This window comes from Podarcis tiliguerta, assembly GCF_965153285.1.
Source record: "Podarcis tiliguerta genome assembly, chromosome: 4".
In the NCBI taxonomy this organism is placed as follows: domain Eukaryota; kingdom Metazoa; phylum Chordata; class Lepidosauria; order Squamata; family Lacertidae; genus Podarcis; species Podarcis tiliguerta.
Genome location: NC_139537.1, coordinates 26,393,395 through 26,418,452, shown reverse-complemented (window position 1 = coordinate 26,418,452; position 25,058 = coordinate 26,393,395). Strand labels below are relative to the sequence as shown.

The 25,058-nt window shown below is 40.5% G+C and overlaps 1 protein-coding gene and 1 long non-coding RNA gene across 8 annotated transcripts in view; one reads left to right on the top strand and one right to left on the bottom strand.

The window, feature by feature from the left end:
• Nucleotides 1-25,058, bottom strand: part of FRY (FRY microtubule binding protein) — a 191,417-nt gene that overhangs the window by 154,611 nt on the left and 11,748 nt on the right. For 3 of the 7 annotated variants that reach the window (XM_083436985.1, XM_083436984.1, XM_083436986.1), the window contains one exon: nucleotides 18,922-19,110. The exons of 1 other annotated variant lie outside the window; for it this stretch is intronic. Coding sequence is in view for 3 of the 6 variants with exons in the window: in XM_083436989.1 (XP_083293115.1) it covers nucleotides 8,857-9,058 (202 nt within the window). In the remaining 3 variants the exon portion in view is untranslated. Of the gene's footprint in view, nucleotides 1-8,856; nucleotides 9,226-18,921; nucleotides 19,111-25,058 lie in introns of those variants that run through there. 3 more of the 7 variants (XM_083436989.1, XM_083436983.1, XM_083436988.1) reach the window with 3 other exon arrangements.
• On the top strand, nucleotides 1,319-23,177 carry LOC310676020. The gene is made up of 3 exons (XR_014510359.1): nucleotides 1,319-1,739; nucleotides 22,671-22,837; nucleotides 22,939-23,177. It is a non-coding gene; the product is annotated as an uncharacterized lncRNA (long non-coding RNA).

The window sequence follows — 25,058 nt, the reverse complement described above, 5'->3', positions numbered from 1 at the left end:
AACTGAATCACACAGGTGCCTCTGCCCCTCCGGATGGCAGAATAAAACGCTCTTTCTCTGGATTAACCCCTTGGTGTCGTTTGGCTCCTTTTGTCTCTGCTCGGGTGCAACAATTATTCCTACCCGTGGATTAAAAAGGCTACATTACAATTAGCAAACATGACCAGGCACGATGTACAAATTCAGAGACTGTGAGGAGGCAGATTTCTAGATCTGATTCAAAGCAACCCTATGTGCACTGAGGGCTCCTTGCAAATTAATTTAAAATGCCACCTCCACATATTTAAATCCTTCTCTAATGTTTTACAAACCTTTTGGCTGGCTACAAAAGCCAACAGCAGGCCAATAAATTATTAGGGCTGCATTGTTTAAAATCAACTGGCTTAACTAACATCTTTTTATTTTAAAGAAGAAGAAAAACCAGAAGTACAAAAAGTGTAATGAAAAACTAAAGTGCAGTTCTGAGAGGTGAGCTGTCAGCTTGTTCTGGGCAAGGTTTCTACTCCCCTGGAAGGAACAGGTCCACAGATTGTGGGAACTCATGGATCCATCACTGTCATTAGAGGCTCAGATGGCATGAGTAGCTAGGAGTGCCTTTTTCCAGCTACCGCTGGTTCACTATCTATAGCTTTTTTTTGACAGAGAGAACCTTGGCATTGCACTCTATGCTCTGATGAGTTCCAGAATGGATGGCTGCAATGCACTATATATATATATATGGTGCTGCCCCTGAAGACAACTCCTAACTTTAGCTAGTCCAAAATGCACCAGCCAGTTTACTAACTGGTTCCATTTAGAATTGACGTGACCCCTGTTTTAAAACAGTTGCAGTAGTTGGCAGGTCATTTGCAGACCAAATTAATGGTGTTTAAAGCCCTAAACAACTTAGGCTCAAAATTTCTGAAAAGCTGTCTCCTTCCCTACAATCCCTCATTGATGTTAATTTCAGCAGACAAGGTGGTAGTTCCACTGCCTTCAAAAGTTTGGCAGGTGGCAGCCTAGGAGAGGGCCTTTTTCTGTGGCACCCAAAGCTGCAAAATTGCCTCCCCAAATCTGGCACCTAATTACCTAAAGACACATCTCTTTTACCCTGGCCTTTGACACGAGACCTACCGTATTTTTTGCTCTATAAGACTCACTTTTTCCCTCCTAAAAAGTAAGGGGAAATGTGTGTGTGTCTTATGGAGCGAATGCAGGCTGCGGAGCTATCCCAGAAGCCAGAACAGCAAGAGGGATCGCTGCTTTCGCTGAGCAGCGATCCCTCTTGCTGTTGTGGTTTCTGGGATTCAGAATATTTTTTTTTCTTGTTTTCCTCCTCCAAAAACTAGGTGCATCTTGTGGTCTGGTGCGTCTTATAGAGCGAAAAATACGGTATATAGTTTAGGGTCTAATAATGAAGAGCAGGTAAGAAATCTAAAATTAAAAAAACAAGTCTGAACATATAATCCTTCTATTAACGATATATTTTGTTTCTTCCTTCCTTTTTGCCAAAGGCTAACTTGACAATGCAGATTGGTCACTATTACATAATATGGCTGTTACTTAACATTACATAAGAACATCACTGAGCACTTGTTAAACCGGAAGTGAGATTGTTAACAAGAGAGCCTGCTGACATTACACATCATCACCTGTCCTGTTCTGCAATTCTATTTGTAATCTTTAAAATTACACTGAACGAAAAAGAAGAAAGGAATATTTTAAACAAACATGTTTCCTTCTCCTCCCTTATAATTTGGGTGAGTAGCAGCATATATAGCAGTGTGTGAACAATTATTTTGCCAAAGTCCTTCTCAACCACTTTGGCTAGAAGACTGTATGTACCTCAGTTAAACTGACAGATTTGTGTGGTTTTAATTCAGTTCAGCTGAAGTCTGGGGATAAAAAAATTCAATTGAACTGAATGAATGACTTTTCTCTTTGATGTTTGCAGGTTTCCATGTTACTTTTTCCAAAGAACAAAACTTCAAACTCCTAGAGCATTGTGGGTTTAAAGGGGAAGCATGGAGAGACTTGGAAAGCCAAACTGGGTTGTTTTTTTACACAGGGTGGAGGAAACCCACCAATCCATCTTGTGATTGACAGGAGGGCAACCACACCCACCTGTGAAATTTGGCTCTAAAGGGCTATCCTGCCACATGGAGCCATGAAAGTTCGCACCCCTATCTTATGTGGGAAGACTTGAGTCTCAAGGTTAGGGAAGTTAGATGCATGGATAAATTAGCCAACCAGCTTCCCTTGTTCAGAACTCGCATTAATCTGTACTGGGTAGGGCTGGAAATAGGGCAAGTTTTTAATGTTTAATGTTTTATTATATTTTTGTATATGCTGGAAGCTGCCCAGGGTGGCTGGGACACCCCAGTCAGTTGGGCGGGGTACTAATAATAAAATTATTATTAATTATTTTTATTAGGGAAGGGCTGATGCCCTCATTGAGCTTCTCTGGATTATTTGAATAGCTGTTTCCAGAAACAGGATGCTGGACTACATACCCTAAATTTAATGCAGGAGGATTCTTCTGATGTTAAATTGCCTGGCAAGTAAAATGACCTTCAAGTCACCCAGAGGGTACCTGTTTTCCTTTCTAGTCTCGAGGGGTTCTTACTCTCCCTAAATTTAGGACAGTAGAAATATCATGTGGTACTGTACTATTTCAGGATGTGTGTGGAAAGAAACCACATAATTCAATGCTCTCCTGTGTCAATAACGTTCTGCCCACAGAAAGATGCCATGTCAATAGTAAGAATTCTAATCTAGCCATCTAAGTCCAAGACTTCCATGTGCCAAGAGTTATTAAATCAGAGGGAACATTCAAATATTTAATCCTTCACCTGTTTACTGAAGTAGGGTAATACCATGAGGATTATAATCAAGATTTTCCTAGGCATATAGATTGTATCTTAGGGCCATCATAACTTCTGTGGCTTGGAATCACACCACAGCATCATTGGTTGCTGCCTATCCAAGCTCCCTTGGTATACAGTGGTACCTCGGGTTACATACGCTTCAGGTTACATACGCTTCAGGTTACAGACTCCGCAAACCCAGAAATAGTGCTTCAGGTTAAGAACTTTGCTTCAAGATGAGAACAGAAATCATGCTCCGGCGGCGCGGCAGCAGGCCCTATTAGCTAAAGTGGTGCTTCAGGTTAAGAACAGTTTCAGGTTAAGAACGGACCTCTGAAACGAATTAAGTACTTAACCTGAGGTACCACTGTATTTTAGGAGTGTAGGACGGGAGAGATGTTAGGATTGGTGTAGATGCCCAGGCAAATGGGTGACCATATCCTGGGCTTTTATTAGTAAAGATGGCATACATTGTATTTGGAAAAGCTGAAAACCTTCAGATCTTTTTAATCTCTATAGTTTTAGATATGCATTTCTGATAATAGCTTCCTTCTGATATTTAGCATGCGTTAACAATGCAGCTTTCCAAATTCTCAGTCCGATGCTTACATGCTAAAGTGGGGATGCTTTCAAAATGCAGGCTCTCTCTTCTTCTTCTTTTTTTGAGGGCTCTATTTACTGCAGCAACTGGCCACAGTTGAGGCTACCTACAGATAAGATAGGCAGGGCCAGGTGGGGGACCAGAGTGAGATACTCACCAGCATATGGTGATTAGAGAGGAATGCATGTGTGTAGGATGAGCATCCGTCCCCTTAAAAACAGCTGCCTGGACAAGCCTGTGGAATAGCTAGAGGTGTTTCATGTTCTGTAAATGATGCAGAATGGCAGTGGGTATTGAAAATAAATAAATAAAGCCCTTAATCATTCCTATCAAAGCCTGTACATTTTAAAGGCCTCTACGGTGGTACCTCGGTTTATGAACTTAATCCCTTCCGGAAGTCTGTTCTTAAACTGAAACCGTTCTTAAACCAAGGCGCGCTTTCCCTAATGAGGCCTCCCACCGCCGGTGCCCTTCCACCATTCAGATTCCATTGCTAGACCAAGGTAAAGTTCTCAAACCGGGACACTAGTTCTGGTTTTGCGGAGTTCATAAACCGAATAGTTCATAAACAGGGCTGTTCTTAAACCAAGGTACCACTGTAGAGGCCTTTAAAATGTACAGGCTTTGTCAAAGGTTCAGCAAAGAGGTCAGAAGTTTGATTTTAGCAGGAACTGCTCCATTGTAGGGCAAGGAGCAGAGAGCTACATTAACATCCTATCCAGTAAAGGATCGTGAAAACTATAAGCAGCCATGACAAACAGTACAGGGCCCTAGAAGCAAATTCACATTACATGCAGCAGTGTGACTCATGTTTGAAGAATTGTTCTGTTTTCATTAGCGGTCAGGCATAATGACATCTCCTGGGCAGTCCTGTGAATACTGTAAACTGCCCTGTGATTCTCAGATGAATGTTGGTATATACATTGTAATAATAATAATAACAACAATAATAATAATAATAATATATCATACGCCTCAACTGCCCTGATAAATCTGAGCCATTCCATATTTCCCACAGGAGCACAGTGGCCATTTTGCACCACGATCTTGAACCCCCAAAGTACTTTCCCCAGGGCTACAATTTTGCGCAGGTTGTGAGACTCATGCGGGCCTGGAAGGTGGCACCCCTGGTTTTCATCGTGACGAAGTTATGTGATATGCAAAATCTAAAATGTAAATTGAATTTCGGAAACTTAAATACTAAAACCACAATAATTTAAAATCTAAATAAATAAATAATTCTGAAACACCTGGGAATCATTCAGGGTGCAAAGGCCACTTGAAATAAAACAGTTTTGACCAGGCATCTGTGTGAAAGAACTCCCTAGAGCTGGGCCCTTGTTGACATGAGTTATGCTTCTGGATCATAGAAAACCACTAATAGTGCTTCCCCCTCTTACTATTAACTCCCTGACTGATTTGGGTTCTATATAGTAAAACTGATATGCTAAACTCAGAAAAAACCAAAATGTTGTTTTAAAACATGGACGAGCAGTTGGATTTATTTATTTTTTAGAAAGGATGTCTGGTTTAAAAATAGGCAAAAAAGTTAAGTATTTGGGAATTTGGCTGACAGTAAGGATTCTCAACCTATTTGAAAATAATTATATTAAATTGTGGAAAGAGGTTAAGAAAGAGTTGGAGATATGGGGGAGAATGAAACTCTCCCTGTTAGGGGGAATTTCAGCCATTAAAATTAACTTACTCCCTAGGATGCTGTTTTTATGCCAATCAATTCCGACTGCAAATAATTCAAGATGCTTCAAAGAATGGAAAAAAGATATCTCTTAAGTTTATTAGGCCAGGAGAAAAGCCAATAATTAAATACAAAATTATGATAGGTGTAAAAGAAAAAGGAGGCTTTGCCCTGCCATATCTGCAATTGTTTTATGAGGCAGCTTGTTTGTTTTGGTTAAAAGAATGGATCATCCCCACTAATCCCCTTGGCTCACGACCCACTATTCCACCACGCAGCACAAAATCTCCAGATAAAAACCTGGCAAGCCAAAGGCCTACATCGCCTAGCAGAATTCTACAAAAACAACAAACCCATATCAACACAAGAAATACAAAACAAACTAGGGGACACCCAAATACCCTGGCGACAACACCATCAGCAGATACATGCCTTCTTAAATAATCCAGTAGTAAAATCAACAGCCACTAGGCCCTTGTCCACCTCTGAAAACCTTCTCTTAACAACAACGGGACATGGCAAAGGGATGGTATCCACAATATACAAAACATTGCTCCAAAGCCCCACAAATCCACTTGACACAATCAAAAAACAATGGGAGGACGACATAGGCTATGAAATCAACCCCACCCAATGGAACAGAATGAGGTCTAAACCTCCCTTTAAATCCATATCAGCAAAAAGGAAATAACTCACTCTGAAACTCACCTACAGATGGTATCTAAGACCATAGAAACTGGTGCTGATATGTCCAGGAACCTCACCAAAATGCTGGAGAGGCTGCACCTCCACAGGCACATACCTCCAGATATGGTGGGAATGCCCCAAAACCCAGCTCTTCTGAACAACAGTCAAACAAGAAATAAGCAAAATAACTAATCAGGTACTAGAAGTCACCCCAGAACTGGCCCTACTGAACATCTTCCAAGATAACAATGCCCCCCCCCATTATAAAGAGCTCATAATCCAAGGCCTGATTTAAAATTTGGCTGGCATGCATGTCTTTGATATGGGAAGATTCTTAGGAAGAATCTGTATTGAATCTGGCAGAAATATAAAAATCTGCTGGAAAGAAAAACACTTTTATGGCTATCTTCTATTGAAGCAATTACAATTAAGAGAGCTAATACAGATAGACAATGGGCAGCTTACAGAGAACTGCTGGATTTTACAGGAGGAGACCAAAACTGAAACCAATGGAAAAATTAAGGAGCCGAGTTACGGATTGGCTACAATATCAGCAGATACATAATATGTTTAAATTAGATAAAAAGAATGGGGTTTTTTGGACCAAAGCTCACAAATCGACAAAGAACTTTTACAAAATAAGAATAAACTTCTGTCTAAAATGTGTAATTTTCAATTAGAAAGGGAAACAAAATATGAGCTTGTTAAAGTTTCAATGACACACTAGGCAATAGATATAGTACACAATATAGATTTCAACCTCTGGAAGAAACTTTGGAAAAGTTATTTTACTTCCATTGTGAGCAATTCCCACTTCTCTAAGAGCCCCCTCCACCCCACCTCACATTGTTCAGGACAGCCCCTATCCCTCCAGTGAGGCTTTTCAGGAGGCTGCATAAGGGAGGAATGGAACAGGGAAAATTCCTTCTGGAAACTTTCCTAAGTTAACGTCCCTTAGGAACTAAGTCCTTATATCTGACAGAGGGCAAAGTGTCTTCCTGCCATTTCCAAAAACATATTCAAGAGTGGGCATAATATTATGGTGGAATTTTATTGGGAACCATGAAGAGATAATAATAAAAAATGATATAAAAGGTAAAGGGTAAAGGGTAAAGGGACCCCTGACCATTAGGTCCAGTTGCGACAACTCATCTCACTTTATTGGTTGAGGGAGCCGGCATACAGCTTGTATGTGGCCAGCATGACTAAGCCGTTTCTGGCGAACTAGAGCAGTGCACGGGTACATTCCCACCAGAGTGGTACCTATTTATCTACTTGCACTTTGACGTGCTTTCAAACTGCTAGGTTGGCAGGAGCTGGAACCGAGCAATGGGAGCTCACCCTGTCACAGGGATTCGAACCGCCAACCTTCTGATCGGCAAGCCCTAGGTTCTGTGGTTTAACCCACAGCACTACCCTTTTAAATTCAGGTATCAAATGAAACACAACTTATAGCACAATCCTGTGAATGTCTACTGGGAAGTATGGCCTACCCTGTTCAATGGGGCTTACTGCCAAGGATTGTGGCCTTAACTGGGTTTTGGCAGAAGATGAACTGCAGAGGCACAGAAACAGTGTTGTGTGTGATGAACGCAGGGAAGAATGGGAAACGATGCCTTCTTACATTCCTAGATTCAACAAGAGGAAGTGAGGATAGGCCCTGAGTCAGGAGGCATAACCCTAGTTCCACCACCCTTCCATGTATGTTCATTTCTACCCAGAATGGAAGCCTGGGCAGGACAATAGGGTTGAAGTAATAAGCACAGAGGAGAAGGTGAAGCTGGGGCGGGAGAGGGGAAGAAAGCAAACAGACATATTTTACAAGAAAGGAAGAAAGATGCATTTAGAAACAGAACTGCACTTAGAATGTGGCAGATTGTCAGCACTGCCCTTAAGATGAGCTGATTCAGGGGTTAGGAAGTTTTGGAGAAATGGGGCACACCCAAGTCAGCTCACCTGAAGTACTGTGAGGGTAAGGGTGAGGACTGTTTGTCATACTTAAGTTTAGCCCAGTATTTAAAGGAGTTCCTGTGTTAGGAAACATTGGAAATGAGATCTCCGCATATCTCAGTAATTTAAGCCAGAAGTGTCAAATTGCTAGAAATGTTAGAGTTTCTTATCAGTCCTTTTTGAGGTTTTCAAAATATTATTTGTCCCTTATTCAGTGTCTTCTAAAGATCACACTGGCATCAACTTAAAACACCAGGGGGTGGCTTTATTTTAATAAGCCTGACAGAGATGTCATAGCTTGCCACTTAAACACATGATTTTGTGAAATAAATTAATTTTGTTTCAGTTTTAATAGAGGAAATGTATTTCATTAATTGACGGGGGGGTGGGGAGATCCACAAATAAAAAGAAAAATTTTAACAGTGTTTTGGAGCCTCCTGATTAAAAATCCCAGCTTTCTTTCTACACAATGCATTGCATACTTCAACTAGTCCAAAATCACTTATATCTTAAGTCCCTTATTATTTTAAACTAATATTATTACTCACGTTGCCTTTGTTAATTTAAACCCACTGTTGGCATGCTTAGATACTTCATCCACTTGAAGGTTAAACTAAATCATTTACTGCAAACATTTTTTAGCTTCACTGCAGAGCAGGAATTTAAAGCATGCATTTGTGCTAATTTGTGAATATGTAAGAAGTCCAGACTTGATAGAAGAAGAACTTACACGTCCTCCCTGTGTGCAAGACTTCAAAAAAGACACTGTAACAATTAAAAAACTAGACTCTGGATATTCTTGCTCAGCCACAAACAATAGAGCACCCTGAAATCTTTTTTAGGCTTTACATGCAAAAGACATAGTATATGAAGCCAAAATTCTATTTTTCATTTTCAAAATAATGAGGGGAACCTACTTATGCTATTATAGTGTGTTATCATATTTGCTAATGTTACACATTTTTGGACCTGCAGCAGACTAGTATTTTGTTTAAAGGTTCTTTAACTTCATCATTTCCTCAAACACAAAGAAATACATTAAGAATGAGCAGCAGTAATTTGCTGACATGTCCTACCTGGAAAGATAGAAGGTCTTTTCTTAGGGCGTCTTGGATGGATCGGTTCTAAGTTCCTAATATTTCTTTGATGCCTTCCTTTATTGTTATTTCCTAGGAGGAGTTCTGTTGGTAGACTACTCCGTCTTGCCTTGTAATCATTTCGGTATGAATTCAGTTTACACTCAGTCCTAGAGTGCAGGTTATTGTCATCAATTGCCATTATAGTACAGATGTTTCTGAAGTTGCCCCAAGTGTAAAAGCAAAATAGTGCAAACAGGTAAGACAGCTGAGCTTCAAATGGGTCAGATCTGTTTTACTAATAGAAAACAGTCACCAACCATTTTTGATGTTCTCATGCTTAGCCCAGCACTTGTTTGGTAAGTTTAGCAAGTGGATAGGCGTGGGCAAAAACAGGTGTAGAATTACTACAAAGTCCCTCCTTTCAAAAGTCAAACAGCCCAGGGGAGGAGGTATAGCAAAATCATTAAAGCTAACAAAGGCTTATAGACAACTGGAAAGTTTTACTAAAGGTGAACTCATCAAGTCCTCTGCACAGAGTGAAAACACGGTTTAAACGGACTACTACTGTAATTCCTGTTTCAGACAGTGTTTTTCACTTCACTCCACTAACAGTCCACAAACAGACAGAGCAAAGAATATGTTACATTCTGAAATTAAATAACATTTCAATGATCTGTAGAAGAAAACTATGTGAGTAAATACACAGACACTATAAGTTTTGTTTATAATGTGCTGTTGTTTATTTCAAGATGAGGCCTGTGCAAAAAATATCGACACTTTTAACTGTTACAACATAACTGAGCAAGTGCATTTGTAGATGCAGAAATAAGAGAACTGTAACAGAAAGCAGCTATGTGACACTGAGACAGGAGTGCATTTTAACAATCTTGTTAAACACAAAATTTAGGCTGCCATCCTATATAGTATATACTTACTTGGGAAAAAGCCCCCAGAACTCATTGAGATTACACTGTTAGTTGCTTTAAAATATCTAGGGGTTGCAAAGATACAAGGTTATGCTATTTAAATCCTAACTATGAACAGTATTACATCCCCTTTATGTACCAGACTTTCGTGCCCACCTTCTGGTGTAACGTGGGTTTTATTTTCACATCCACATTAACACACTTTATTCAGATGTAAAACTTAAGGTTGGAATGATCTTACAATTTATCTCTTAAGCAAAATTAAACCACTTAAGCCTTATTAATATGAAGAATAGTTAGATGTGGTAGACTGTAGTTTAAATTAAATACATGCATAGAAAAATATACTACATTTTAAAAAGCAAGGTATTGATTAAAAGCATAAGCTTCTCATTTCTGTTATTGGATCAGTCTCCAACATCAGGTTCTTCATCTGCAAAGGCATTGTGGTGAACGGAATCAAGATCTTATATTTGCATATAAAAGCTTGCCTGCAATGCTACAGTGCTTTAAGCCCAATTTCAAGTAAATTTAATATTCATTTTATATGCATGTATTGCAGTAGGCAGGGAATTCATGTAGCCCCTACATTACAGAACTTAAAATAACACAGTTAACAGGCTGCATTGTTCAAAAGCTCAACAAAATGTACGGGTTCTGTTTCCCCATTTTGTTAGTCATTTCTTCATCTGCCTTCCTGCATAGTCAACAAACTCTCAAGATGCCCTTAGGCAAGCTCTTGTGTCAGTTAACCGAAGCACAGATGGTAAGTTTCAACAAGCTTTATCGGCACAGCTAAAACTTGTATGACAACTACTGCAGAGCTCTGTAACCCTGCCTATGCCTGGGCAATTTTCCTTTCTTCCTACTTCCTGTCCTTCCTGCCCAGCTTCTGCCTATCAAACTACACCTTCCAGCAGGCACTGCTTCAAAGCCAGGGGTCGCCTACCTTTTTTGGACTAGTCCAGTGGTACCTCGGATTACATACGCTTCAGGTTACATACGCTTCAGGTTACAGACTCCGCTAACCCAGAAATAGTGCTTCAGGTTAAGGACTTTGCTTCAGGATGAGAACAGAAATCGTGCTCCGGCGGCGCGGCAGCAGCGGGAGGCCCCATTAGCTAAAGTGGTGCTTCAGGTTAAGAACAGTTTCAGGTTAAGAACGGACCTCCGGAACGAATTAAGTACTTAACCCGAGGTACCACTGTATATAGAATTCAGTCAGTTGTCAGCCAGTATAGACTCCACTCAACCAAAAAACTACTAATTACACTTATACACACACACAATGAAATTCCACTTGTCTTTAGGGCACAAAGGTATTCAAGACTTTGGGTTTGCTTTTAAATCTGGCATTTCTCATTTGGGCTTCATTAGAGCTGTTTGTAAGTGAAAACTGGTATTTCAACCTATGCTTTGAGATATGTTTCCACATGACTGCAGATTATTTTTCATCACAAGCACTGCTACAGTATTCCCATAGAACAGAAAGTAGATTTCCAAAATAATAATTGTTTTTTATTTTATTTATTAAATTTATATCCCAGCCTTCCTCCCAAAGGAGCCCATAAAAATAACTGCACCATTCAATCTCTCTAGAAAATCTGTTCTCAAAATAAAAAACTACCACTAATATTGATAATTTACACTACATCCCTTTACTCTCCCCATATATTTGAACTAGGGCTGGTGGCTTTTAGAACCCCTCTAGACATCCTTTATATGGTGCATTAATGATGGCTGATGCTTACAGTGCTTTTGGGTCAATCTTACAATCCCGATGATTTATGCTAATGACATTTAATTTCACCCTGTATGTCTAAATCTCTGCCCAACACATACTTATAAATAATTCAGAATATCTTGAAGAGGGTCCTCTGGGATCTTATGTCCTATATACAATAGAAATACATAACAAGAGTGTGAATATGTGCAAAGACTGGTTTCTCTGTTATTATATAATTTATTTATTTATTTATTGCATTGATATTCCAACCTTGCATTCTTCATACTGGAATTATATCAAGCAAAATCCAAAACAAAACATTATTATAAGTATGAACAGTCATACTTATAATAATGTTTTGTTTTGGATTTTGCTTGATATAATTCTCTATACAGTACTCTGAGATCTAATATCACACAGCTTCTCTCTATCTTTTGTTTCTTTATTATTTTTCAAAAAATTAAATGAAGAGTGCAGCAGAATTTCCTGATTTTATCACATATGCAAATAGTCAACATGTAGTTTCCCTTGATTCTAACAAATGTACTGTGCTAGATTATATAAATCTTATATTGTATGGCCTGAACTAACACTGGTGAAGCATCTTTTTAAAAAATAAAATCATTTCGCTTCATTGCCATCAGTTTATTATCAACATTATTACTGATTCATTGCCATACTTCACTTGGCATTTCCATATTGGGGCTTCTTTCCTCATTTTTTTTCCTATGAAGAGATTAGACCATCTGTCTTACTGCTAAGAAAAAAAATACCAATTAATCATTTACAGGTTGGGAAATGGAAAATCCAGTTGTTTCCTTAATGGATTCTTAGATACTAATTAGTGTGCCAATAGAATACCTAATGCAGTAATAATAATAATTAAGGAGCATGTTGTCTCATCTCAGATCACAATATAATAAAGTATTACCATCCATAAAATCTTTAATAACATTCAGACTTGGTTTTCATTCTATTACTTTGTTCATTATACCTGTAGTCAGTGAAGAGATATACCGTAAGCTTGGATTTAGTTTTCACTTACATATTTGAACCACACCTGATACTGACCGGCTAACATAATTCTACTGATTCTCTTACAACTCTGTCAAAAGAAAAAGGAAAAAGAAGTAAGCCACCAGTTCAAGTTTTGCAGATTTTTATCTCTCTCCCCCCCCCCCCCCGGCAATACTATCTCAAAGGTTTTACAGCAATCCTGATGAGTTGGATCCACACTCAGTATTGCTAGAGTAGATCCAGTGGCTGAAATCCAATGTCACAGCCATGGACACAACAGGACTTCCCCTTTCTCTCCTGTCCCCCACAGCCCATCTGGCTGTCTGCTCTTAAAGATCCCTACAGAGCAGATTTTAGGATCTGTAGGATTTTGCAGGGAAAATCAAAGTATAGTAACTCCTGTTTTGTTGGGATACTGCAAGGGAGACAAAGTCCATCATGACTCCACGTCGTCTCCGGACGTCCATCGATCTCTCGTAGACACGCAGTATCAGCAATTAGCGATACGAGCTCCAGAAATAGCTTGCCACATTCCAGAGCTGATGCACGCTCTATCAGCAGATAATGCACAGCGAAAGATGCACTCAGGAGAGCATTATTTACAAGTTTATTCAGCGTTGATCAGAACAAAGAAAACATGATTGCCTGCTTCAGTGTCTCAGACACAGAGAGAGAAAACGAAAGCATAGACACAACAGAAACATCCTGTGAACAGGAAATACGCAGACTCTGTGACTCACAAAGCCTGCTCACTTTTAAGGTGGAACGGAAATATCCTAACATGTTTGTCTAAGCAGAAGTCCACTGTGTAGATAGGACACTGTAACTGAATGGCACCTATTAAAATCAATGACACTTAATTCAGTCATGATTAACTTAAGTTCCAATGACTCAAATAGGCCTGCTCTAAACACAATGAAGTATTGACCCAATGCTATGTTTAAATTTCACTTTATCTTCACAATAGGTCTGTGAGTTTTGAGTTAATTATTTCCATCTAGTCTAGCATACTATTCTCACAGTCACCAACTCAATGCTTGTGGGAATGTAGCTTCCCTCCTGCCCCTTCCAGCAACTGGTATTCAGAAGCATAGTGCTTCTGCCAGTGGAGGCTGAACATGGGCTTCAGGGTTAGTAGTCATGGAATGTCTTTTCCTTCATGAATTTGCCCTGTCATCCTTCAAAGCCATCCAAGCTGGTGGCCATCTCTACTTCTTGTGGAAGTGAACTCCATGAGTGCTTTCTTTTGCCTGTCCTGAATCTTTCAAAATTCAGTTTCATTGGATTCAAACAAGTTCCAGTATTATGAAACAGAGAAAAATCCTTTTCTCTCTTCCAGTCTTTCCAACACCATGCATGACACTTCTGTCATGTCACCTTTTACTTGCCCTTTCTTTAAGCTAAAAACCCTAAAGACTGTAACCTTTCCTAATTAGGGGAGGTTCTCCATCCCCTCGATCATTTTCGTTGCCCGTTCCTGAACCTTTCCCAAATCTACAATATATTTTTTTAGGTGAGGTGACTAAAACTGCACACAATATTCCAGATGTGGCCCCACCATACATTCTATAATGGTGGCTTTCTTTTCAATCCCTTTCTTAATGGTCCCTAAGACGGAATAATAATAATAATAATAATAATAATAATAATAATAATAATTTATTTATTTATTATTTATACCTCGCCCATCTGGCTGAGTTTCCCCAGCCACTCTGGGCAGCTCCCAATCAAGTGTTAAAAACAATACAGCATTAAATATTAAAAACTTCCCTAAACAGGGCTGCCTTCAGATGACTTTTAAAAATAAGATAGCTGCTTATTTCCTTGACATCTGATGGGAGGGTGTTCCACAGGGCGGGTGCCACTACCAAGAAGGCCCTCTATCTGGTTCCCTGTAACCTCACTTCTCACAATGAGGGAACCGCCAGAAGGCCCTCGGCGCTGGATCTCAGTGTCCGGGCTGAACAATGGAATTCATCTCTTTAACAGCTGCTGTACACTGGATCAACTTCTTCACCAAATTAGCCAAGGTCTCATTGCTGGTCAGTTAGCACCAGTTCAGATCTGATAATAAATAATACTAATAGTAATAATAATAATAATAATAATATGTTATTTATACCCCGCCCATCTGACTGGGTTTCCCCAGCTGCTCTGGGTGGCTCCCAACAGAATGTTAAAAACACAATAAAACACCAAACATTAAAAACTTCCCTATACAGGGCTGGCTTCAGATGTTTTCTAAAAGTCAGATAGTTGTTTATTTCCTTGACATCTGATGGGAGGGCATTCCACAGGGTGGGCACCACTACTGAGAAGGCCCTCTGCCTGGTTCCCTGTAACTTCACTTCTCGCAGATATGAAATAAGTTTTTTAAAAAATATATTTCCCCCCAGCTTACATAACTTTACTGGCCACTCACTCATTGCAAAAGGTCTTTTTGGAGCTCTTCACAGTCCCTTTTGCTTTTAACCACCCCAAACAATTTAGCATCATCAGTAAACTTGCCTACCTCCAAGCTCACCCCCCCCCTTACTCTAGATCAGGATTTCCCAAACTTGGGTCTCTAGCTGTTTTTGGACTACAGTTCCCATCATCCCTGACCACTGGTCCTGCTAGCTTGGGATGATGGGAGTTGTAGACCAAAAACAGCTGGTGAACCAAGTTTGGAGACCCTGCTCTAGATTGTTTATGAGAAAGTTTACAACAGCACAGCTCCCAATACTGATCCTTGAGAGACTCCACTTCCTAAATCCCTTCATTGGAAGAACTGTCCAATGTATCATTGCATAATATAGTACTGTACATATGTGCTGATCTGATCAGTTGGCTGTGACAGCAACAGAAACGCAATGGAAACTCTGGAGTCAGGGGTTCTTGTATATACAACAGAATAAGCGTAAACAAATTAAACACTAAACTTGCTGGAACTGCTCCTTGCTTAGTTCCTTGGAGCTGTCAGCACATGTAGCGTCCTCATTTAGCAAGCATTCCATGATTTGACAGGCAGTTTCCAAATGGGCTACATTCCAACTGGCAGAGGAGTGCAGTTCACTTCCAGATCTACTCCCTCACAGAACAAAAGATATACCATTCTTTTTAAAGTTGTATTTTGCATTGTTTCACAAGCTGTTGTTCGTAATCATATTCATTTAGGGAAATCATGGATTTAATTAAGGGGAGGGGGAGACCTTTATAACTTGCAATGTTGTTTGTCAGGCTTCACTGGTTGCTGACAGGTCTACCCAGAAACATAGCATGCAACTGTAAAAGCTAATGTAGTGTGAAGCATTTAGTGAAATGCCATATTTTAAACAATACAAATGAATTATATATAATACAAGGTACAAATATTATCTATCATATATATATACCGTAATACAGGGTACAGATATAATCTATAATTGCAATGAGTAGTTTAGTCCTCTATAAATCCCAGAATAGGCTTTATGTAGATTGCTCTACATAATCGAGTGACTGGCCACATTTGCATGTAACGATAAACCATGGCTAGTTTAAACAAACCATGGTCTGACGTTGTCTTGAAATCGCCCCACGGGAAGGGAGATTGTTACATGAGATTACAACTTTTGACTTGCTAATGAGTGTACCCCGTTCAAAGAAAGTGAACTATGCTGCTTCAAAACCCTCACAGCTGAAAAAAACTTCACAAGTGAAGTTGTTCTGTAAATGAAACAAATGTTTATAAGTGCACTGATACCTGCCTTAAAAAACTCCTCAGTCATGAGTTACTTAAACATCACAGTGTTGAGGTGCCAAAAGCATGGCCATTAATACAAAGTTCCTAGTTCAAGTATGTCCAAAATGTCATTTAACTTACATGGTCTACACATTAAGGAATGCTAAGTATTCACTTAATATTCATACAGCGACAAGACCAAAGCAACAAGATGTGATCCAATAATGAACATAGCAGGAAAGTCAAACCTAGCTCTTGTTCACTTCAAATCTTGATGAACGTGTTTTTCCCCCTTCTCATCTTGAACAAATGAAGCTTGGTGTGACGTTACATGGTCTGACCAGGTTTATTTTCCTATTTTATTTACATTGCAGAGCCTTTTATTACGTTGCCAATCCAGTTTGGAGAATTATACTACAGGTTTAGGAATTTATAACCCATTACTAATCAGTAAAAAATCTATTCCTATTTTTCACATTATCTTTCCATATCACAGGACCTTGCACCTAAATTACTCTGAAAATATAACGTAAAAGCAGTTAATATTTGCTTAAGAATATGTAGCTATTCAGAGGCTCTGTGTGTGGCTTCCTGGAATCTGCCCCTTCCCCCACATAATGTGTTTTAAGAACAAGTTAGGCAAAGGAGTGAAAAATAGGAAATAGGCATCTCTGGCACAAAGCAAAACAGAAAGCCATAGAATGGAACCATGAAACCCAATAATTCTGGAAGAGATCAAAATGAGCAAAAAGTCATGGAATTCATTTCTAGGGGGGTTGTTCAGTTCTACTGGTACCATTCAATAAACCTGTGGCACTACCCATTCGCTTGCCAAATATTTTAAGCTCAGAAGCAGTAAATTGATTCCAGTGGAATGCTTGATGAACAAAAAGCGACTTGTACTTCATAGCTGTCAAGTCCCTTATTTGAAGGGACAGTCCCTTATTCCAGCGCCATGTCCAGCTGCTGTCCCTTATTGATGGATGTCCCTTAAATGTCCCTTAAATGATGTCCCTTAAATTTCAAAGGAAGCAGCTCCTCTCCCTCCCTCCTTGCTGGCCAGGGAGGAGGGAGGCTCCAACTGTGTTGCTTGGCTGTGTTGCTCACCCAATAAGAAATCTAAGAACGACTGGGGGGTGGAGCTTGCATGCCTTGTGCTGATAAAATTGGCTGCGTTCCCTGGGGACTCGCCTTTGCTCAGCGCTTCCCAGCGGAGAGGTGATGGTGGTTTTCCTTGAGGCTTCGTTTGGCTGCTGGCTGGGCTTTCTGCCTTTGGCTCAGAGGGGCTCAGAAGTTGAACATACCTGTGCTGAGTGCTCAGATCGGAATCAGATAGATACGTTATCGACGGCTCACTCACCCTTGCCGGCGAAAAGGTCTGTCTGGAGCGGGAGCACATGGTGGGGGGAAAGGAAAGGAGATCTCGTGGGAGGGGGGGAGGCTGTGTGTGTGTGGCTAGTTAATGCAAGCTGAGGGGTTTTTTGAATGCTGGGTGCCATTTTGTTGCACGTGCTGCTGCAAACTTTGCAGTGCAAAGCCAGGCCGGGGAGCCATCTTAAGTTGAGGCTGCATAGGCCTTGTGGTACATGTGATTCAGATTCTATTCAGTTGAACCTCTGGTTACAAAGTTGGTTGGACAGTGTTCTCGAAGCTACCAGCATGAGTTTGACCAGACTGCAGGAGGACAGGAAGACTGGAGTGCTTGGAACAGGTGAGGCTGCAGGTCCCTTATTTTGGCTGCTGGTCCCTTATTCTCAAGGCTGCTGGTCCCTTATTTTCAAATCTGTAAATTGACAGCTATGGTACTTATCTCAGTGCATTTACATACATACAGAGGGAATTAGCAGCGTCTGCAAAGCCTGGTGTTTCTGGAAGCACCATGCATCATGGCAGCTCTTGCAAAGCCTTTGCAAGCACAGCGATCAGCTGGTTATCAGCATCTGCAAAGCCGTGTGGGCTTTGCAGCTTGATTTCAAACCATGTGAGAAAGGGGAAATGTCACACGCGACATCAGGCAGTTGTTAAGTCTACAGTCCTGCCCACCCATTAATGTTGTTTGGCCTACCTAAATAAATAAATGCCTACCTAAATAAATCAATAAAATCTGTTTTGGATATTAGCTAGTTCAGGCTTCACCAACCTGATGCCCTCCAAATGTTATAGACTACAACTCCCATGAGCCCCAGTCAGGAAGGCCCAATGGTCAGGATTGATGTGAGTTGTGGTCCAAAACATCTGGAGGGCACCAGGCTAGTGAAAGCTGTCAAAAGAACACATAATGGAAATCAGGGGGTACACCCCCAGCCCACAGACAAGATACTGGTAAATCCAAACATAATTTGCTTTAGAACAAATGTTTTTTTCTATAGACTGTAACACTAGAATGACAACTACTTAGGCGCAGTACCACACACACTCCTCTCTCCATAAACACCTGATGGTTATATCATGCCCTATAATGTCCTCATACAGCATTTCAGGCTCCTGTGTAAATTTTCAGATCACCAAAAAATGCACTTGGATAGAAATCTTAGGACAGTACCAAGTAAGAATGCATGTCTGTTTAAACCAGAAAGCTTATTATGTGTCAGATGTGAAAAAATATGGCAATGCAAATTATACAATAAGCCAGTTGTATGTTTAAATTGCAAAAACAAACTTCATAAATCCACAACAAGGAGTTTAAGTCTTACCTCGCCTTGATCAGCACATTCAGTGTCTCTTTAATCAGATTAATGGTGGGATATGCTTGTCATAAACACGGGTGAGATAGTTTTGTAGAAGAGGCAGAGCCAAGTTAATTGCCTGTGATATGGATGCTGCCTTGCTTGCTTCCTAGAGACGAAAGGTATTGTTTTGCATTTGTGAACCATCTGTATCACCTAGGGAAAATAACAGTATGCATGAACTTAGGTCATCCACACTACTGTATAATATATTACTGCCACTTCTCAAAGCTAGTCATCATTTAGCTTTAACCAACACACATGCTTTACCAATAAATCCCTATAATTGTCTGTGAGTATTTTAAACACAGATTATGGTTTACAACAAAACCACTGCATACAAAGTAACCAATGTTATATTAGTTGCTTAGTTCTATAGCACTTCATAGTTTGTAAACAATGGTTACCTTTTCTTGTGGAGCAAAAGCATTGTCCATAAATTTCATCACCATCTTTCTAAATGGCACTGCAGCACTATTTTTTTTTATTAGACCGCACGGAGGCATTTCTCAGGGTCCATTGCCATTAGCAATAGCAAACGTCACTCTCTTCCATTTGATGTAAATAATAGATAAGGTACTTGACTGCCTGTGTTCAGTTTGATCAGATATCAAAATTATATCCCAAGGGTCAAAAAGTATCCGTTCCTCCCAGAACACAAATAGATGGCATGAGAACGAGTAGCCAGATGTCCAACAATTCCTTTTAGCTCCTTCCTTTCTACCTCCTTTCCTAGACCCCATCACACTTTAAGGGCGGGGAGAAAATTTTAACACCTAGTGCAAAGCCTACATGCCACAATTAATGTAAGAATGCTAGAAAAAGAAAAGGGTGTTGTGGCAACTCCTCCCCACTTACACACATATAACACTTTATAAAGATGGCTTCCCACTTGTCTTTATTATGCTACAAGAAACTAGTGCTCCCCCCCCCCAGCTGAAGCACACAGGACTCCAGCATTCCTCCACCCACTTCCAAGAAACCCAAAACAAACATGAAATATACTCAGAGTCGCAAAGTGATTTCATGCTCTTTATTCAGCTCATAGTGGTGAGGAGGAATGAATGAATGTCCCCTCAAAGTATCTGCTTTATATACATTATTTACACAATGGGCTGCACATGATTGGCTAATTCTGGAATTCTACTGTAAGCCAATCAGGTTGTGGATTCACTTATATCTGGAGCATGATTGGGTGGTTCCTGCCAACCAATCATACTGCTGCATTGTTCTAGGACCAATCAGACTGCTGCATTCTGAATCCTATTGTTCTAGGACCAATCAGACTGCTGCAATTTGGATCCTATTCAACTCAGTACATAACAAAACATTTTCAAGTCAATATGGAAGCTGACCAGCATATGTGATTCTACACTTTTTTCAGATCTATGACTCCACCTAGCTGCTCTTGGTCAAGCTACGGGGCAGGAACAATTCATATTTCCTCTTCTTCAATCCGCCTCCCGTGTAGCAGCAGCAGCGGAGGGCTTTAAGCTCTACCGTTGCAAGCACATGAGTTTGCGCAAAGGCCCTTCCAAAATGCCCTAGCCATCCTCTTGAATCTAAGAGAATGAGGGCAGCAGAGGCGCATTTATTTGCACCAGAATCAGGGGCAACCTCCAAACCAGCTAGGGAGACAGCTTGCTGCTGTTTTTAGCACCTCCATGGATGGTGAATGCGACTGTTGTCAAACCGGCATCTGTTCATTCAGGGCTGTCCCGAGTCACCCGGCAACTTACTGTAACAACTTCATGTTGAGTTCCAGCACCTACTTTTCTTGGGGTAAAAGTACTGCAATAAAATAATGGACAACAAAAGACAAGAGCCTGGGGAGGCCTCAGGGAGCCAAGTGGTACCAGCAGAGTCTTATGGCAGAGCATCTGCTTCCCATGCAAAAGGTCTCAGATTCAATCCCCCGCAGCTCCAGGTGGGACTGGGGAAAACTTTTGAAAACCTGGAGAGCCTCTGGCAGTGTGAACAACACTAAGCTAGATGGACCAAGGGTCTGATTTGGTATAAGGCAGCTTCCTGTGTTTCTGAGTGCTTAACTTACACGTTATCATTTTATACACCTATCTTAAAAACGTACTACCTGACCATTTTATTCAAAATGCTCATGGTGGCCTAGGAGCGTTTGATTAAAGATAAACCAAACAGGCTAAAACCAGCAGTACAAAAATTATGGATAATTCTGGAGAAACAAAAAGGAAAACAAAAAAGGCCCTAGCCAGATCCTGGGGCTAAAGACTGCACAGAATTTGTATTTAATGTCCTTATTTATTTCCAACTAATCTCAATGTGTGTGTCGATTATGCTGTTTATTCTCAGAGGCATCTCCTATAATGACATGATGGAAGCTTAAAAAAATATGCATAGTGTAAAGTGAATTTTTATTATAAGAGTGGCTGGGGAAACCCAGCCAGATGGGTGGGGTATAACTAAAAAAAATATTAATAAAACTAGCACTTAAATTGATTCAGGACAGATAAAAGAAACCTTCCTGCCACAAGGCAAATTATGTATGGAATTTACTGCACAGAAAAGTGGTAACTAATGACCAGAAACTGCCCATTTACTTCATCACAAAGTAAAAGCTATGGTAGATATAAAAAAAATAAATTGATGTATCAGAAGGAAATGTGTTTGAGTTGAAGGTCAGGTTAAAAAGTATTATGGATATATTCTCTTTTGCGTTTAATTTAATGCATCTGAGATTCTAATGTTGTAGTTATTCCCTTTATCTAGCAAGTCTCTGTCTGTCTGCCTGTCTCTCTCACACACACCAAAAATTAACTTAAGTGAAATAAGTCCCTTCCCTTTAAAACATTTGTAAAGGAAAGGGTAGATTTTATCAAGAAAGAAAATGGTATGGGTGTTCAGGGTTACTCCCAATGCAGTTTTCACAATTAAAACAATTAAATAAAGATGTAATTTTCAACAGCTTGGCTGTGTTGAGTTTGATAGCATTACTCTGGCACCATCTTCTGGCCCTTTGCAGTAGAGTTTTGACTGTTTTGCATAAAGCTAAAATTTTAGGCAGAGTTTAGTGCCTATTGAAATAAATGATCTTAGGTGGCTCTAATGCTGCTTGGTGCCTATGATGGCTGGTGCCACTAAAAGATCACAGGGGTGTGGCCAATGAGAGGTCACGGGGACGTGGCCACATTCTGGTTTTCTCCTCTCTTGGAAAGATACTGTGGGCACTCAAGCATTGCTATTTTACAGATACTTAACTAAACTCCAAAAGTCTTACTGCCGTTCAGAAGAGGATCCCGCTGCCACAACTGCTTCTCTGCTGGGACAAAAGTTTTCCACCTGTTCTGGCTCTCACCCTTATCCTCCTCCTTTGCAAAGAAACAGTGAATACTTAACCACAGTTTTATTAATACTTAGCACCCAAGTGTCTATTTTGGTTCTGAAGGCATTTTTGCTGTCGCAACGTCTACTGTAGATTCATGCCACTATAACTATACATTACTCGTAGTTAAACCTCACTGTTGCCAGTTGTCTAGTATTTTCTTTCAAACTTTCAGGAGATATGAATGTTGACCTTATAGCAGAAATGAGACAGTTTCGCCATACACAATGATTGAATGTCTAAGAGTTGAAAGACACCAGTGTATCCAAAACCTTGCCCTTCGGTGTCTTTCATCTGCAATGAGATATTTTTCACATTTATCAAGTGCTCTCGACATTAGCCTGGGCTCTTTTTGCAGTTTAATTCAGAAACAGCAGAAACTGGTATGTGAATGGAACAATGGACTAGAAGCTACATGTTTGCCAAACAGCTCTTGAAATGCACTATCTAAAAGAAATACACAATCCAGTTTACAATGCCTATGCAGAATGAAGCCCCTGCAAGATCAATGGGGCCTACTCCCAGGTAAGTGTGCACACTTAACATCGTATTTTGCGTCCTCCATCAGTTAGAACTCAGCATTTTCACTCACTTCCACTTCACTGTCTCCCTTTATTCTCTCTCAGCATCAAGACAATGCACCAGATGGCTGTTTTCACAAGACTCCTGCTACCTTCTCCCATTGCCCATTGCTAAATACAGCTCGTACCACGTTCCAAAACCCAGACTACATTCATCAGATTCAGCCTCAAACTACCATCTGGCGCAATCACACAGAGACTGCTGGAGCCTATTCAGTTTTAATATGTCAGAACATTCTCTTGAAGAATGCGCAATAATAAATCATGAACCCCTCAGATCATCACCAGGGGCCTCCATTTTTTATCCATGTTAATCATTCCATGTTGAAGTAATTTCTGTTCCCAGAGGACATTGAGCAGCATTGACAAGCTAACACACAGCCCGCAATACCATCTCACCCTTCTTCCAGAGACCTCAGGACAGTGTACATGCTGCAGTACCATTTTATCCTAACAATGAACTTTCCTAGACCTGGGATAGCTCAGTCGGTAAAGCATGAGACTCTTAATCTCTGGGTCATGGGTGAAAGATTCCTGTACTAAGGTGTTTGGATGAGATGACTCTTGTGATCCCTTGCGGACCACTTTTCTGAAATTTCTCTTCATGACAACCCAACCAAGTAGAGTTGAGAACTAGTGACTTGCCAAGGCCATTCAATGAACTTCAATAGCTGAGTGGGAATTTGAACTTGGGTTTTCCTGGTTCAAGACCAGTGGAGGCAGGTCTGTTAGGGTAAATGAGGTACCACCCCACCAACATCAGTCTGCCTACAGTCAGCCCTCATCTGCTGGCCTTCTTATAGGCAGTTCAGGAGCATCACTAGCTGTCACATCACCCCCCCACCCTTGTAGTGCTGCCCTTGTAGAATTCTGCAGGGAGAAGGATGGAGGCGGAACTAGAATTGATTCCACCTGTCATTGGCTCGGGCTACACCTGCTGTTGGTCACCCTGTATTCAGCCCTACTGGTCCTAATAGGCACTAGCTTAGGGTTGCCATACATCCGGAATTTCCCGGACATAGCTGGCAATCAGCCATCGGAAACAGTGAAAGGGCGGGAATCGCTGAAACGTCCAGGAAAATACAGACGTATGGCAATGCATCTTGGTAGTGTCATTTTTTGTGATTTCCCTTAAAAATAGCTCAAAAACTTCATTCCCCTCCCCCTAGATTTTGCCAAGAAAAAGCTCAACAACTTTGCCAAAAAAAGCTAAACAACCTTTCCGTCCGGATTTTCGCTTTTTGAAATAGGGCAACCTTACACTATGATCCAAGTCCATCCAGTCAAGATTTTTTTTTTTAAAAAAAAACCCATAATATGTACAAGCAAATTTTTAAAACCCAGTGAATTAGCAGGGCACATTCTCTTATGAGGAAAACCCTCACATCTAAACAGAAGAGTAAATGCATATTCTGCAATAGATACATGGAAAGATCTACATACTAGACAGCAGCCTCAGGGACAAAACTAAACACGAAGTGTGGCCAAGGTTCCTGGCATTCTTTTTCTTTAGTTAGAACTGTCTGTGGGAGGTTGCTAACTTGATTAGGGAAGTGGCACTGGTGGGATGAGGTTAAACCTTCTCACCCTATGGCATTTCCCAACTGGCTCAATGGAGGCGGAGGAAGGTAAGGTCCTCCGTGGAGCGCAAGGCAGCTTCAGAGAGAAAGAGGTATTAACCTGGAAAATGGAAAGGGGTGAAAAACTCATACACTTGCCTCTGTATCATTGCTTTTTCAGTGACGTTAGAATCCCCACACAACTGCTTTGAAGTAAACAACAAAGGAGATCCTGATCATGCATCTCCTGTATCCACATAAATACTCTCCTCATCAGTTGTGCTAGAAATAATTTCCTGCACTATTTAGCTGGTTAATGTATTGGTCGCAGCTGTGGCAGCCTGTGAACCTAACAACTCAAGCAGCACCACTCAACTGCTTAGTAACAGAAAGGATGGAGAATAAACCAGAGAAGCCGCAATGTTTTTCCACCACAAAATGAATATAAGAAGCAGAAGCTGAGGTGGGGGGGGGGGGCATAGATATTGTGTTTGTGTGCGTGTGCGTGTGTTTCTCACAGTCTCCCAGCCAGATGGGTTATTTTTAAAACACAAATGTTCATGCTTTATGTACATAAACTAATGTATACAAATTAATTCTAGAGCT